The sequence below is a fragment of the Melozone crissalis genome, unplaced genomic scaffold (assembly GCF_028551555.1).
Source record: "Melozone crissalis strain CALT ecotype California unplaced genomic scaffold, PUWL_Pcris_2 ptg000008l_1, whole genome shotgun sequence".
Lineage (NCBI taxonomy): Eukaryota > Metazoa > Chordata > Aves > Passeriformes > Passerellidae > Melozone > Melozone crissalis.
This window is the reverse complement of record NW_026535786.1, coordinates 14,730,340-14,745,350: the sequence shown is the minus strand read 5'-3', so window position 1 is coordinate 14,745,350 and position 15,011 is coordinate 14,730,340. Positions and strand designations below refer to the sequence as shown.

General features: G+C 36.9%; 1 protein-coding gene across 6 annotated transcripts in view; it reads left to right on the top strand.

The window, feature by feature from the left end:
* The window catches only part of STXBP5L (syntaxin binding protein 5L), a 180,739-nt gene that overhangs the window by 135,561 nt on the left and 30,167 nt on the right, over window positions 1-15,011 (top strand). For 2 of the 6 annotated variants that reach the window (XM_054269705.1, XM_054269700.1), the window contains exons 19-20: window positions 1,671-1,742; window positions 8,398-8,463. In XM_054269705.1, coding sequence (XP_054125680.1) covers window positions 1,671-1,742; window positions 8,398-8,463 — 138 coding nt within the window. The remainder of the gene's footprint in view (window positions 1-1,670; window positions 1,743-8,397; window positions 8,464-15,011) is intronic. The other 4 variants (XM_054269701.1, XM_054269702.1, XM_054269706.1 and 1 more) reach the window with 2 other exon arrangements.

The window sequence follows — 15,011 nt, the reverse complement described above, 5'->3', positions numbered from 1 at the left end:
CATTGTGCTTATGAGCCTGATGTGTTTCTTTGGTTTTTTTGCCTGTGGCTTTTTCTAGTGCTTTTGGAATGCATGACTATTTGCCGGCCAATGGAGTTTCTATAACTTGGCAAAAGAAACTTGACATGCTCTAGGTGCAGGCATTTTCTCAGAAATAAAATGTTTTGTGAGGTTGTTTTTTTTCCTTTTGGGATGGAGGTCAGCAAGTAATTCCCTTAGCTGAGTCTGTAAAAAATCAAAATGAGCAGAGCAATAAATTGTTTTTCTGGCAGTCACTTGATGTGTAGTTTGTATGCTATTTTCTTTCTGGTTTCAATAAGTTCATACCAATAAGTAAGACTTCAATTTAAGCTTAAATGTATTTTCTGCCAGGAGCTATTCATTTGAATAGTCAGCTGTGTTTAGAGATGTGTAACACCTGGGAGGCATGTTATGTAGGTAACACAAGGAGCTCAAATTAAGCACTTCATTAGTGCTTCATTAGTGAAGTTCTTAATATAAACCTAACAACCCGTTTTAAAATTTGATGCTAAGAGGATCGAGTAAGTCATAACTGTTGTTATGTGTTGTGTACTAGAAATATTAATACTTCAATAGAGCTAAATTTTACCATACTTTGTTGGTTATCTAAACATTTCCTTGTATAAACATTTATTTGTATGAGAAAAAGTCAGATCATCTGTTTCAAGTCTTTCCACTTGACATATTCCATAGTAACATCCAAGAGTTAGACACAATTATGAAATGTGTTTTTCATAGCTGTGAAGTTTTAGAATTCGATTTTAAAATATCTTTGAAAATTTGAAATTTTAAATCTAACCCTAAAATTATAGAAGCAACAGATTATAGTGCATTTATGCCATCAGCATTTTCATCAGCAGGCCCTGCACTGAATCAAGTCCTACTTCTCCATAGAATTATAGGAAATTTTTTTAATTGGGAATGTGTTTACACTCCAAAAAGGAAGTAAAATCTAGAGGAAAATTTTTAGAATAAAATACAAGTCTTCAGGCCTACTTCTGCTCCTGAAAGACCATTTATCTCACTTTGTATGCATTTAATCATGGCAAGCTTAGTTCCCATCTGTGCCAAGTGTTAAATATGTAAATTTGGCACAGCTGAGGAGAGAAGAGACGAGCAGCTTCAAGTTACCTTCAGCTTCTCTGTCTGGTTTCAGCCAGCCTCACAGCAGCTCCCTAAGAAATGTGAGCAGCTAGCCACAAACAACATGCTGCAGAACTCTGTACAAAAGGTGGAGGATTGCTCATGTAGAAAAAGCTGTTATAAGCACTGTATCACAGAGGGTTTTTCTCTGTCAGTGGCAGTCTGGGCCAATCCTTTAAGGCATCATTCCAGCTATCCAGTGCTGCCAGAATGGAGCCCACTGCGGATAAATGACCACTGAGAAGGATTGTAACTTCTAGATTGCTCATAGAAACTATGCATCTAAAAAAAGCCTCAGCTGCTTTCTCACCATCCATCCCACATCCTTTACTTTTTTGATTATTTTTCTTGTTATATCTCCCAATTGGAAGGTAAGCATCTGCTGAAATTTCTTCACCTTGGCTGTTCTAGATGCTGGTTATGATATCACTTCCTTTCACTTTAGACTGTTTTTTCTCTCTTTCCTCTGCCTGCTGCTGATGCTGGTGTACTGGCATGTTCCAAAGACAACTTTTGCATGCGTGGCCTGTCTAACTTTTATCCAGATTTAACGAAACGGATCCGTACTTCCTATCAGAGTAAGTTCTATAAAGGTTAGGCAAAAAGCTTTATCATGATTGGACTATGCCTGACTTAAACCCATGTGTTTGTGCTTTGTAATGTGTTTTTTAAACACATTCAGCATGCATGCAAAGTTATTACATTTTGTGATGTCAACCATGCTTATTTTTGACAATTACCTTTATTATACAGAAATTCTTTTCTTTAAAAAGAAAGTCAAAGAGAAAACCTTAGTGTTATATGGGACAGATTGGGCCTTAGAAATAACTTTTCAACAACGTTATGTTCTTGGTGACAGTATCTTTCTTTGGTTTTATATTCGTTTCCATGTACATTTACTAATATGAAGCATTTCTTGTTTTGCAATGGCACTATCTGTAGTTACCAATTAATTCTTCCCTTTTTTCAGAACAACAAGGTGGCTTAAAAGAGTACCCATTGAATTGGATGCTGTGAAATTTAAAATTTTAATCTTGGTTTGGTACTTAAATATTTGGCTTTGGGGAACCATCCCATGCCTCTGTTCTTTGATGGGGAATGTAAAGTGGGCATAAAAATACATACATCAAAGAGGGCTATGAAAATTCATGTTCTTAATATCTTTAAATTTTAAGTTATACTCATATGAAATTTAAATATTAGTATTCATCACTGCAGAATACAGTGAACAAAGCTGTAATTAATTTGCAAAAATGACTGTTCAACAGATGAGCCATACATATCTTAATTAACTGCAGTGCTTATATGTAATTAGGTCTCTAGGATGCCTCTTTTTAAAGTATTTTTCACAGAACAACAGGATAGCCAATTTTATATTAAATATTCAGTATGAGCAGGATAAAAGAGTGGCAGTTGTTTTATCATCTCTCATAAATATAAAGTTATGTAGCTATTGAAATACATTTGTACACTTGCACATCACATTCTGTTCCATCCCTCTAGGCTGATTTCTATGACTTTATTTTATAATAGTTCATAAAAGGTGGTCTGTTTAGTTAAAAGTCCAGTTACCAATTCAGCAGTCCATTAAAAGGTTTGGTGTATGGTATCTTAAAGTCAATTAGTCTGATCTTGCTAATTTCAAGTCTGTAATAGAGAACCTGAGTGACAGACAGCAGTCAAATGTTTGGGGGGTTTTTTGCCCCCTCTAAAAATTAATAAATTCTAAGGGCAAAAATTACTAGTGTTCTCATTCAGAATTACAAACATAGACCACAGAATCTTTCATAGCTGAAAATGTGTTATCTTGTTTCTGTCTTCATCTACATAGTCAGAAAAGTCTGCAAAATCTTCCTGTGAAGTATTAGTCTGAGTTCTAGGCACGATCATTTTTTAACTTCTTTCCTCAAAAATAGTTTGGTTCTTGCTTTTGTCATTTGATAATAATACAGGAATATATATTGTATAATCTGAAAGATGCATTAAGATCAAAAACAGGACTAGAATCTGTCACAGACTGAAATATCTTGCAAAGTCATTCTCAAGTTGTGCTTTGTTATATCTCTTATCTGAGATGAATTTTAAAACGGGTATTAAGAGTGAATTTTGGATTTTGCTTACAAGTTTATCTTCTCTCATAAGGCATGATGATGGGAAAAGTAAATTATTTTTGGGAATCGTGCAGTCAAAGCCAATGTTATTATGACAAAAGCAGGAGCAGTCATGTGATAACAAAAGCATTAGGTCTAAACTTTTAAGGGTTATATCAATGAAAATGGAAGTTAATGGGAAGATATATGAGTAGTTGATTCAATATAGTAGTGAAGCAGGAAGATAATTTCATGTGGATCTGTATGAGAAAATAAGACTTACAGGTATTGAAGCCAAAGAAGAGATTATGGATGAGCAAGATACATTTTTGTTGGTCATTTTAGAGGTGATTTGCAGGAAAAGACAGTGTAATCTAGTGTCCAGCCTAATTATGAAGTTAAAGTGTGACATTCAAAGATGTAAGCAATATTATGTATTAGAGTATAAGAGAAGACAGTGATGATGATAGCTCTGTTCATGTAGTAAAGAGGAGATTTCAGCACAAAAATACGTTGAGTTGATCTAGGCAATGTTAAATTCCTATTTGGAACTATTTCCTATTTGGAAAATCCTGAATAGATTTTAGAAAGACAGGATTACTACTCTAACTTGGATGGAAGAAATCCAAGTTGAAGATGTGTATTTATGAATCGCTAGGGATATATATATGTATTAAAAACATTATTGCCATGTTTATACAAAATAATCTCTTCTAATACTGGGTCAGAGAAAGAAAGTGTTGATACTTCAGTCTGAGATGTCCTGCAACTGAACAGGGAAAGGGGGAAAAAAGAATGAACATGTAAGAGGAAAGAGGCAATATGTTGGAGAAGAGGAAAGACATAATAGATAATGTCAAGGACATCCAATATGCAAAGCACTGTGGTGGAATAAATGTTCTCAATTTTAACCAATAAATCTATAGATAGCTTGATACTGGTTACATATGTAAAGTGGACTCAAATGCACCCAGAGTGGACTTGGAGCATTAAGGCAGCACATTCTCTGGTTTGGGAGGTGAAAGTGGGAAAGGAAAGCAAGGAGGGGAGAAATGTCACCAGTTCTAGGAGTACACAGTGGAAAGACTGGAACGCAATTGTCCAATCAGGGAAATAATCAGAGGAAAAGAAGAAGCTAAGATGAGCATAAGTGCAGGGCTGGGGATAACTGCCAGTTGTTGATGACTGGTTCCATTTGCTGTAACATCTACAGCCACCTCACTTTGTAGCAAGACTATATGACAAGCTAAACAAAATAAACTCTCTGTGCTGTACTGCAGAATTATGAGGTTGCTTGGTTGTTGTTTGGTTGGTTTGCTTCTTCAGTTGAAATCAAGTTGTGCGTGTTATTACCTGGTTTTTGAGTAACATGCATTCAAATATTAAAACAAGTACATTTATTGCATCTAGAGGGACAATGTCTGCAGCAGAACATTAAAATACCAAAATGATGCAAATGAATTTGCATCTCCTACTAGAAATTCATACCATCTGTTGGTAGAACAAGAAAATAGTCTTTATGAAGCATCCAAAGTGTTGTCAAATGCAAAGGATGTTGATAAGTTGCAAAATAATTTTCATAATGAAGACTTTCCAGTGAGAAGTTCTTGTTCCTCCCTCAGGCCAGTCCCTTGAGAGGGGGTGAGCAGAAGTATGGTTGGTCTGACAGGAGGATACAGAAAACTGTGTGCTATGAGTCATTGTATATCAGTAATTGGCACTTTAATTCACACCTAAGAAGCTAATATAGGTTGAGCTTAAGTCAATAGCTATATTCTGAGCTAACTAATTTCCAAAGAATGCATGCATAGATATATATAGGTATATAAACATAAAGAAAATATGGTATGATAATTCAGTGTGAAGATGAGGGATTAAGATAGCACTGAGCTTACATATTTTATTGGCTTGTGAATATTTATGACAATTTATTTATAATCCATTTATTTATAAGCAAAAATGTGATGGCTTTGGGGCTTTAGAGTAAATGATTGGTCTGAATTATTCAAACATACAGATAGAAATTTCAAATTTCAAACATAATTTTAAATTATGGGTTCATTAAAGTTGTTACCTCATACTAGTTTTGATCCTTGAATAAAAAGGAAATGAAAATCACACTAAACTTAGAAAAGTATCCATAGGACAAGTCTTTAAAAGTATTTTAATGTCTTATGTGATACATATACCTTTTTGCACTATTTACACATTTATAATTTGCTCAGACTAAAGCCAATAATGTCCATGGGTATATCTCCTCTCAGGTGGTTGTTCACATTGCCAGTCTTGGGTTTTTGCCTTTATTTTTACTGCTATATTTCTCTTGCTCTAGGTGGGCTTAAAATTTGCTGAGGTGGTGGTTTGGGGGGGGCTAAAAATAGCTAAAATATCTTGGGGCACAAACTGCCTATAGAATTCAAAATGGAAAGTGAAAATAGTTTTTAATTGAATTTCAATAGCTGTTGCGGTCTCTCAGACATTTGAGGGAAGCTGAGGTTCATGGAAATATTTATACATGGTTAATTATTGAGACTATTTAGTTTAGTTTCCCTAAAAAGGAAATGAGAGTAAAAAATGAGGAGTAGTACAAGGAAAAGCTTGAGAGCTCACTTTCTTATCTCAAAGGGAAACATTTAGTGGAATTAAAGGTAACACAGAAAATTTGACGAATATGTGTTTATCCTTTTCCGTGAACGATGATTGAGTAATTCATTGCCTTACAACATCTTCAGAATTTAAAATTTAGTAAGATTAAAAGAGACTTTGGATAAATGGGAGTGTAATGAGCAGAACTCATTAAAATATTTCAAAGGAATAACAATTTATGGCAGGAGAAAATCTGCAAGTGGGAGTGCTTAAGCAAATCTAAGTGAGATTAAGCCAATGCTCTTGTGCAGGGCACATGGTACCACTTACACTTCACATGGGGATATATTGCACTTCTTCTTTAAAGGCATCTGTCGGTGGTCATTGCTAGGGGTGACCATGGCTTGACAGCAAGTCAAGGTTTGTAGAGAAGTTTACATGTTCAATATTCTTAAATACCATAACATGAAATGTATCTTTAATGTTTCATGTTGCAAATTGTGCCAAACATGAGGAAGTCATGGTTTTCTTACTGTGGTTGCTCTTGGGTGGTGCAGTTTAGTGATTTTCTCATTTAAGTCTATAGCACCATAATTTATATTGAGATGGAATATTGTTTTTATGAACTCCATAGTAAAAAAAGAAAAAACCCAAACTATTTAGAAGCAAAGTCTGACCTGGGATTTGGTATTGTATCCAACACCAGTGCTAATTATAGAATGTGTAGAAGATCTTAGGCAAGGTGTTAAAACTTACCTATCTCAAAGAATACATTTACAAAAGAAACCACATCAGTTTTATTTATTCAAGGCCTATGCAAAATTGCTCCTGCTGCACCTTGCAGACAGTTCTGCAGCAAAAACCCAAACCTCTAGGTACATACAGAAATCTTGGGTTCAAGTGGAAGTAAGATCTGCTGTACTTGAGAGGCTTCCCAAATTATTACAGTTTCTGAATATTCTCAGAACATCAAAAGTGACTGAACTTGCAATTGATTGAAATACATATTTTTTTTCTCACAGATTCTAAGTGAAATGAAATAAAGACTCAAGTACATTTTTCAAAATAAAATTTTTTTTTTTTCAACAATAGTGTCTAGTTTGGCAGATCTTGTTTCTTAAATCAGGAACAAGTATGTTGTTAATACTGACTTAACAGAGTAAATCAATACTGCTGGTTTTCCAAAGGGCTCTCATCATTATTCTTGCACTCCTGCAGCTTCATTAATGGTAGGAGGTTTTTTTGTTTTGCTGGCTGGGGCACTGGTTCCTGTCCAGTTCTTATAGCAGTTCAGAAATACATTGTAATAAAGTGTCACAACCTACATTAAGATTCCACTGGATTTAATTCTAAGAAAGCAGGACTGGTGAATGAATGGCAGAATTTTCCAAAACAAGAGTGTATATGAATTTTAGTGCTGAGGGTCTCTGGGCCTTATCTCTGAGGGCCCAGAAGCAACAAAAATTATAACATGTTCTCTTACAGAAGCCATGGGACCCATTTAAAGCATGCTGAAAGGTTCTTGTAGGATGTTTGATTCTCAGGATGCAGCACAAGCAGAGTGTGTGTCAATCCAGTATCAGGATGACAGTAATGTACGCCTGACCTGAGTGCTGTGGGTCCTCTAGCTGGCCTGGGAATGTCTGGGCAGGGCTGCCTGTCAGTGCCAGGCAGCCAATGGTATGGAGTGCCAGAGCTCCTGTAACAAGGGTGAGCCACAGGGCATTACAGATACATACAAAGGGTGCATTTGAATAGGTGTGGCCATACCCAGTTAGCCCATGGTAAATGACAGTGAGCTCAGACTTTCCCTCCCCACCATGCCAAAGGCATATTTGAGCCTGGAACATTCAACCTGTGGCAAAGATGGATCTTAGTTTGCTCACAGAAACAAGCTCAAGTTTTTGCAGTACAGGCTAGGATTGCTTTCCTTGGTGCTGTCTTCCATGTAGGTGGAGTTCTGACAAATATGTGTGTGTGTATATATATATATATATATATACACACCATATATAAAGTATTTTGTCAGAAAATTCAGTGTCACAGCCAGCATTATCAATGCTTCTGTGTCCTTTAAAATGACCTGTCTTGTGTGAATTCATGAAAATTCTGATATTGCACAGTAGCGGTAATCTTACTTTTTTTCTTCCCCTCTTTTAAGATTTCCTCCCTGCATTATGCAGCAGTTGAGAGCACAGAGTTGATTCCACATCAGATTGACAGGGATGAATGAGTTTGAGTCATATCACAGACTTTTAAATTTAAAACTATACTTACTTGTTTTCTTTTGTTAGGTACAGTCACTCTTTTCTATCCCGAGGCACTCGGAAAACAAATCTGAGTTAACAAGAGGTGTGATTTTTTTTTTTTTTTAACCAAGTCTAAATTGCTGCAGTGACAGCCTGATAACTGCACTTATCTGAAATAGATTATTTCCCTCTCATTTCACACCATTCCTTTCTCCAAATTGACTTTAAAGTGCAGAATATCATCAACCAAGAAAGTTGAAGCATGCCCTGTTAGATTGTAACTTAACTCTTTAACTCCATTTTTTCAGGCCTGACTGAACTCAGTGACAGTCCAGTTTCCCTGGAGCTTGAGCGTTGCAAGTCTCCCACTTCAGGTAAAGGTGATTGGCTTCTCTTCCTGCAGTCTGTATAAGCCATTCATGTCATGCATCACTGTGTTTCATTAATCCCTAAGAAGTGAAGTGCATAGTTCCAAAGACAAGAAATTACTGGAGGAGCGCTTTTTTCGTAGCACAGTAAAATCCTAAGTCTGTTTGCTTAAGGAAAACTTAAATGTATATGGTGCATCTTGAGGTGAACAGTGTGAAAACATTTGAAGTAACAGGATCATGCAGGTATATTCCTATAACCTCCTATAAGAAGCTTGTTTCTCTGTTTTCTTAAAAGGCTTTCTAAGTTTTTTTTACAGTAGGGAGTCCTTGTAATTCTGTATGTATATATTATGCGTACGTGTACATGAAGAAATTATTTGAAATCAGCAATATGGAGATGGTAAATTTTAGCCATTAGAACCCCAGTGCCTGATTTACATAATTTGTAATGAAAGCAAAACCTCAGATAAAAATATTTGCTTATGGGCCAGAGCAGGGAAATCTTGGCCACACAAAAATGTATGTTTCCCATTTTACCCATAGTCCTTCAGAAGGTGGAATTCGTCCATTCCTAGAGACCTTTTCAGCAAGTGCCTAGTCTACATTGATCTCTTTAATGTGAGTTCACTGTCTTAAAGATGGTTGCTAAGAGCTGTTTTCTAGTAGCTGGCTTTTAAATGTTATGGAAAATAAGGAGGTGTAGCTGTGATACATTCGTTTTGCTTGTGGTATGCATATCACAATTCTTTTCCTTGTAGTTTGGTAAGTATTGATAGATTTTTTCCCCCCTTAGTTATGGTAACAAATACCCATAGTATGAATAGTATGCTATTCAAATTCTCTGTTATTGTTTCACATATTTTATGTCATAATAACAGGATACATTAATCTTGAATGAAAGCCACTAATTAGTAATTATAAAAAGCTGAAACTAATAAAAATGTTTCCCTGACATAGTAAGAGCTGAAACAGAACAGCTGCTTTGAAATATGTATTTCCTTGTACTATTTGCAACCCAAAATCTCTAGATGTGGAGATATTCAAGTGAAATGGGCTATAATAATATTGGTATAAAACTAGGAGCTCAAACTCTTGAGCAGGGCCTCAGAAACTCATGATATAGGCTTTAAAATAAAACTTTTGATAGCTCAGTTATAATTAGATTATTTATTGTGAGGCTCACTGGGATTCAACTTTTCACTTTTCTCTTCAGAAATGAGCTAAAACCTTTTCTTTTCACTGAAATCTAAGAGATGACTGACTTGGTAACCATATGTGCATATTCTTAGTTTTATAATGATGAGTGTCTCCTATAACACTTTTTCTGCAGTTAACTTCAATTTTTCATTCTGCTAGTGCTCAAAAATAGCTTTCTTAGATAAATCTGAGATAATTTGCTCCAAAATTTATTCTGCTTTTTTCTGTTTTGGAGATATACAGCAGGGAAAACATGGCATATTTATGGGTGTTTCCTATTTTAGCACTTTCATGTTGTTTTCCAAGCTATATTTATATTTTTAAAATGTGAAATCAGCTGCAGTTTTGTAGGAAGTAACTATTATTAGAACTACTTTTTAAAACAAGTTTCTTTTACTGTGACTGATACTAATTATTTTTATTTAATTATTGCAAAATTTAATTAATATTGCTTCTGCATACTTGCTGTAAAACAGGGCAGAATCCAACCTAGTAACTTGGAATAAGTGACCTCAAAAACTTGGGAGAGGAACTAATCCTGTGCTTAAGCAGCACAGCCTCACACCCACACCAGCCTTCTCACTGACTAATGTTTCTTGCTCATAGAGCACAGCTCCATACTTATGGATGTGTCAGGCAGGATCCTTCCACTTCCAGCCTTGCCTTTGTCTGTTTAAAGTCCATGGCACACAAGCTCTGCAGTGGAAGTGTGCTGTGTTCCGTAAGCGCCCCGTGATCTTTGTGTTTGTAAAACCACTGACCGCATTCCTATGCTGAAAACAGACCAAGACTTGCTCTTCAGAAATTTAGCAAAACCAGAAAGGACACTTGAACTGCTCTGTGGAGTGGTTCAAGTTGCTGCCCAGTGGAGGAGGGCCTGCTGGGTATGACTGCATGAGATTGCAAAGACAGACAGAGCAGAGTTTGTTTTGTAGCTGTTCATTCTGGTTGCCAGAGCACATCAACATCAGTTCTTCACCCAGCAGGGAAGGCCATCCCAGGTGCTGGCCCTGAGTGTGCTCAATACATACACAAAGTGCAAACTGCTGAAGGGCATGAGTCTAGGTGGCAAACACTGCACACGTGGTGGATGGCACAGTGGTGAGCATCTTCATCCTTAGCGCCATCGGAAGGGCAATGATTTGAGGAACAGCATTGCTGTGCTCACTTGTGTACTTTGAGACTCCCAAGGCAATGCCTAGGAAGAATCCCCAGGGCACACTAATTGCCAGTGTAGACATGAGTAGTTCTAGATCTGAGAGAGCCATTAGGAGCTTAGTCAGATTTCCATTCCAGTCAGGCCATAAGAACAGTGTTGGTAAAGGCTTCTTGGAGAACTTGAAAAATCTCCTGCCTCCTCATCTCTTGGTCTGATGTTGAACATTGCTTAGACTGCCTGAACTGTATGTTTCCATGAAAAATTGATTATGCCTGTAACATTCTAGTGCTTGGCAATGTTTTAACCTATGACTAAATTTCTGTTTTTCTTCTCCCTGCCTCAAAGCAGAATTAGGCATTTGTGTGTTCTGTCATTGATATGAGTGATGGAGCACTGAGCAAGAGATTCAGGGCTGAGGAGTACTCCTTATTTCACATGCAGGGCTAGTACATAATTCAGTACAAATCCTACTTCTTCATTAAGTAATATTTAACTTGGTTCACAAGACTGTCTTCTCAAATGTTCCTCCTGTGCTACCTACTAAAACACGACTTTGCAGATGATATAATTGAAAAATCAGATTCCCGTTCTGAACACTGTTCAGAATAGAACATAAAATTAAACCATTTGATTAAAAGTTTTCTGAAATGCACAGTGCCACACAGAGGTTAGCAGCAAGTGAAGAAATAGCAACCTTGCTTTTTAAGAGTGGTAGGCAGAGGACAGGAATAATCTTCCTTAATCCACTGGTATCTTGTTTATTAAACTAGTATTTAAATGCTATAGTGATGCATTTGCAACACTATAAAGGAAAAGTTAGTAAAGAAGTTAGTAAAACCATTTGAAAGACTCTGCTTATTTTTGAATATCCGAGAGGTGGAAATTTCCACTGTAAATGTATTCTGGATGTAGTAATATGTATGGAATAACACTGGTAAAAATTGTGGAACAAAAGAACTTTAAAACCCCCCAAACTCTTACCTATCTAAGGCACGTTTCATGAATGTAAAAATGCAGCAAGGCATGCCATATCATGGTATCTGGTGGCTTAAAATCAAAAGCCTCAGAACATCCTATTCTTATTCCTGCATGCCTTGTTCTTTCAAACTGCATTTTCATTTTTGTTTGTGATTTGGGGGTCAGAAGGGCTCTGTACTACTTCCATTCTGCAGTGGCACACGAGAGCTCAGTGTGCCTCATCATGTAAGTGGTGCTGTATCAAATGCTTGAGTTAATTACTGGGTAATGTATTACAGAACAGTACCCATTCCAGTAAATTTTGTCTTTATCATCTCATTAAGTAAACTTATTCAGAGGCTCTTAGGAATATAATGTATAATATATAATTATGTATGTCCATTACTGTTTTAAACATTGATATGGAGCTTCATATTGAAGTGTATTAATGGGAATTCACTGTGAGCACAGGAAAATGCAACTTTGGATAGGTCATTTGTTGTGTGAGATGCAATTGGACACTTTAGACTTCTTTCAAAGACCAGAAGGAAAAGATTTCTTCAGTCTCTGTATAGAAGAGTTACTTCTCAAATGTTTGTTCTAAAATGAAAAAGGATTTGTGTTTTTTCTTAAGAAATACTATCGTATTGGGGGCTTGCATCCAAAATGCTTTTAAGATTTTGAAGCTTAGAGAAGGCTGTGTAAAGATTCCCACAACTAATTCCCATGAGCTCTGAGACAGGTCCCTAATGGCAAGACCACACATTTTTATACATACTATGATTTCCAAGCATTGCTATCCTTATTCATTTCACCTATTAAATCTGCTGGGATTAGGCCTTTGCCATGCCAGTCTCCCACTGTCCTATGTGAAGTTTTTTTTTTTAAATAGCTTTCTTTCAAGAAGAATATTATTAAGTTTCTTAACAATCATTCTCTTTCTTAATATGTGGGTGACTTCAGAGTAGCTGAAGAGATTTGACTCCATTTGAAAATTGTATTCTCCTGGAAAACAAGCTAGAAAGTAAACGTTTCAAAACATTTAATGTGTCTGTAAAACATGGAATGTAATTTATTTTGAAACTTAGTTACTGATAACACTGCAAAACCATTTCTGCTTATCCATGTTAAATTAAGAAGAATGTTAACTAGTCAGAGGACAGTAATTAGAGATTAGCTTCAGCAGTGTGGATGCAAGGTGCATTTTATCACTATTTCCCATAAGCAAGGGAGTTTCTGAACAGGTGAATTCATGCTTAAGTTTTTGAGAAGGGACTTGTGTGTAGGGATTGGCAAGGAACAGGGAGCACTGTGAGCTGGGGAACTGGGTTTGGGCCCTTGTGCAGCCCCTGGTGCGTGGCTCAGGGTTCAAGGGGGCTTTAGCAGTGACTGGGACTGGTATTTCTGAGTGTTAGCCAGGCAGAAGCTCTTTAGTAGAAAAAATCCTGCATGAAGTCACCTTCATTTTGAATAATATGAAAATCTGTGACCACAGTGCTGCTGTAATAGCTGAGGGAAACTCAGCGTTGAGTGCCAGAGCTGTGAGCACACATTTGTTTGTTGGTTGTGCCTTGGTGCTTTCCTTGAAAGACTGAGAGGAACCATATGGCTGCAGAGCAGGATGTTGTCAGGTCAGGAGACCTGTGTACTCAGCTTAGCTGCCTGCTAGACTGTACCTAGGAACTCTTCCTCATCCCACAGTTGAATAATTTGACTCTTAACATTTGAAGCTCTTTTGGGTAGGGGCTGTCTTGCCTTATGCTGTAGCATCACAATTTCTGCTGGCTGCCTCCAGCACAAACGTAAACAAATGATGATAGCAGACAACTCTGCTGGCCTCTCTAGCCTTTTTACTCCATTCTCAAATAAAACTGGATTTCAAAAGCTCTCTGTCAGCAAGATAGGGTCATGTGCATGATCCTTCTTTATAATAAATGTAAAGATAGTAAAACATACATGATTTAGGTACTAAAAATGGGTTACATTAACTGATCAGACTGTGGACTTTATAAATAGGTAAAAGTTAGTTTAAATAAATTAATATAAACAGCTTTAATCACAGTAAAGCATGAAAACAACCAGCTTCTTCTGTTGATAGACCCTCAGATATGGGGTCTATCATCAGTGATCTGTGCTGTGTCCTAGTGCATCAATGTCCAGCTGTGTGATAGCCACGTGAAGGGTGTGCAAGTGTCACATGGCAGCTCCCAAACCAAGCCTGTGCAGACTCCTTCAGAGGAATCAGAAAGTCCAAACTTTGCATGTGCTGTATGAGCCTGCACACAAACAGCTGGGAGCTATTGGTTTCAGGCATGTATAACCATTTGGGACACAGCTGTGGCACAAGACACATAATTCCTGCTGTACGCAAACACCTGTAACCTAGAAATAGAAGAGGTTAGACTACCAATTTTCAAAGCTCAAAGCTGCATGCTGACAGCACTAATTTAGCTACTCTAAGTCCTAATCTTTTAGTGAAGAGTCCTACCGTTTTTCTTATGAATTGCTTATCCTTTTTCAGAGGGCTGGTTAAGCCAGATGTTGTCCTTCCCCTAAAAGGAGATTATATCTCAAGTGATGCTTCTTTATAGCAGAGCACTAATTTTTCTGGAGCTGTAGCCACCCATTCACAGTCTGAAAGAGTATTTGACAGCTGCTCAGATAAATGGAATGGGTTTTTAAAGGCTGTTCTGAAAATCAAACTACCCTTTGTGTGAGTGCCTTAAATGGACATTGGTGCCTAACACTTGGTATCCAAATTAGAGAATTTTTATGTATTGGTGTTAGGTGTGTGTATTTTTGATGTCAGGCTGACGTGGAGAGACCTCTTCGCCATGTCCTGATTTATAGTTATGGCTACAGATGGGTTACTGGGAGGGCTGTGCTGGTTCTACTGATAACAAAATATTGCTCAAGAGCCTCATGTGTTCCCCTACTCATCCCTGAAGAGAAAAAGAAAACCATCTAACATAGGTGCTGGCTGATATTTAATTCTGCCACATTGCAGGCTTTGCAAAATAATGCAACAGAAATTTTTTATTTCAGGGATTTTGTGACTTAAAAGAGTGAGTGTCTGTTCTGGGCATCCTTCTGACCTAAAAGCTTACTAAATCCAAATAGCAAAGAATTTGTTTCTTATATTCATATGTTCCTGTCACTGTGGTACTTGTCATGTGGGACTTTCTTTAGAAGTAAAATAATAGTAATATAAAAATTAGTTGACAAATTTTTGATTGTT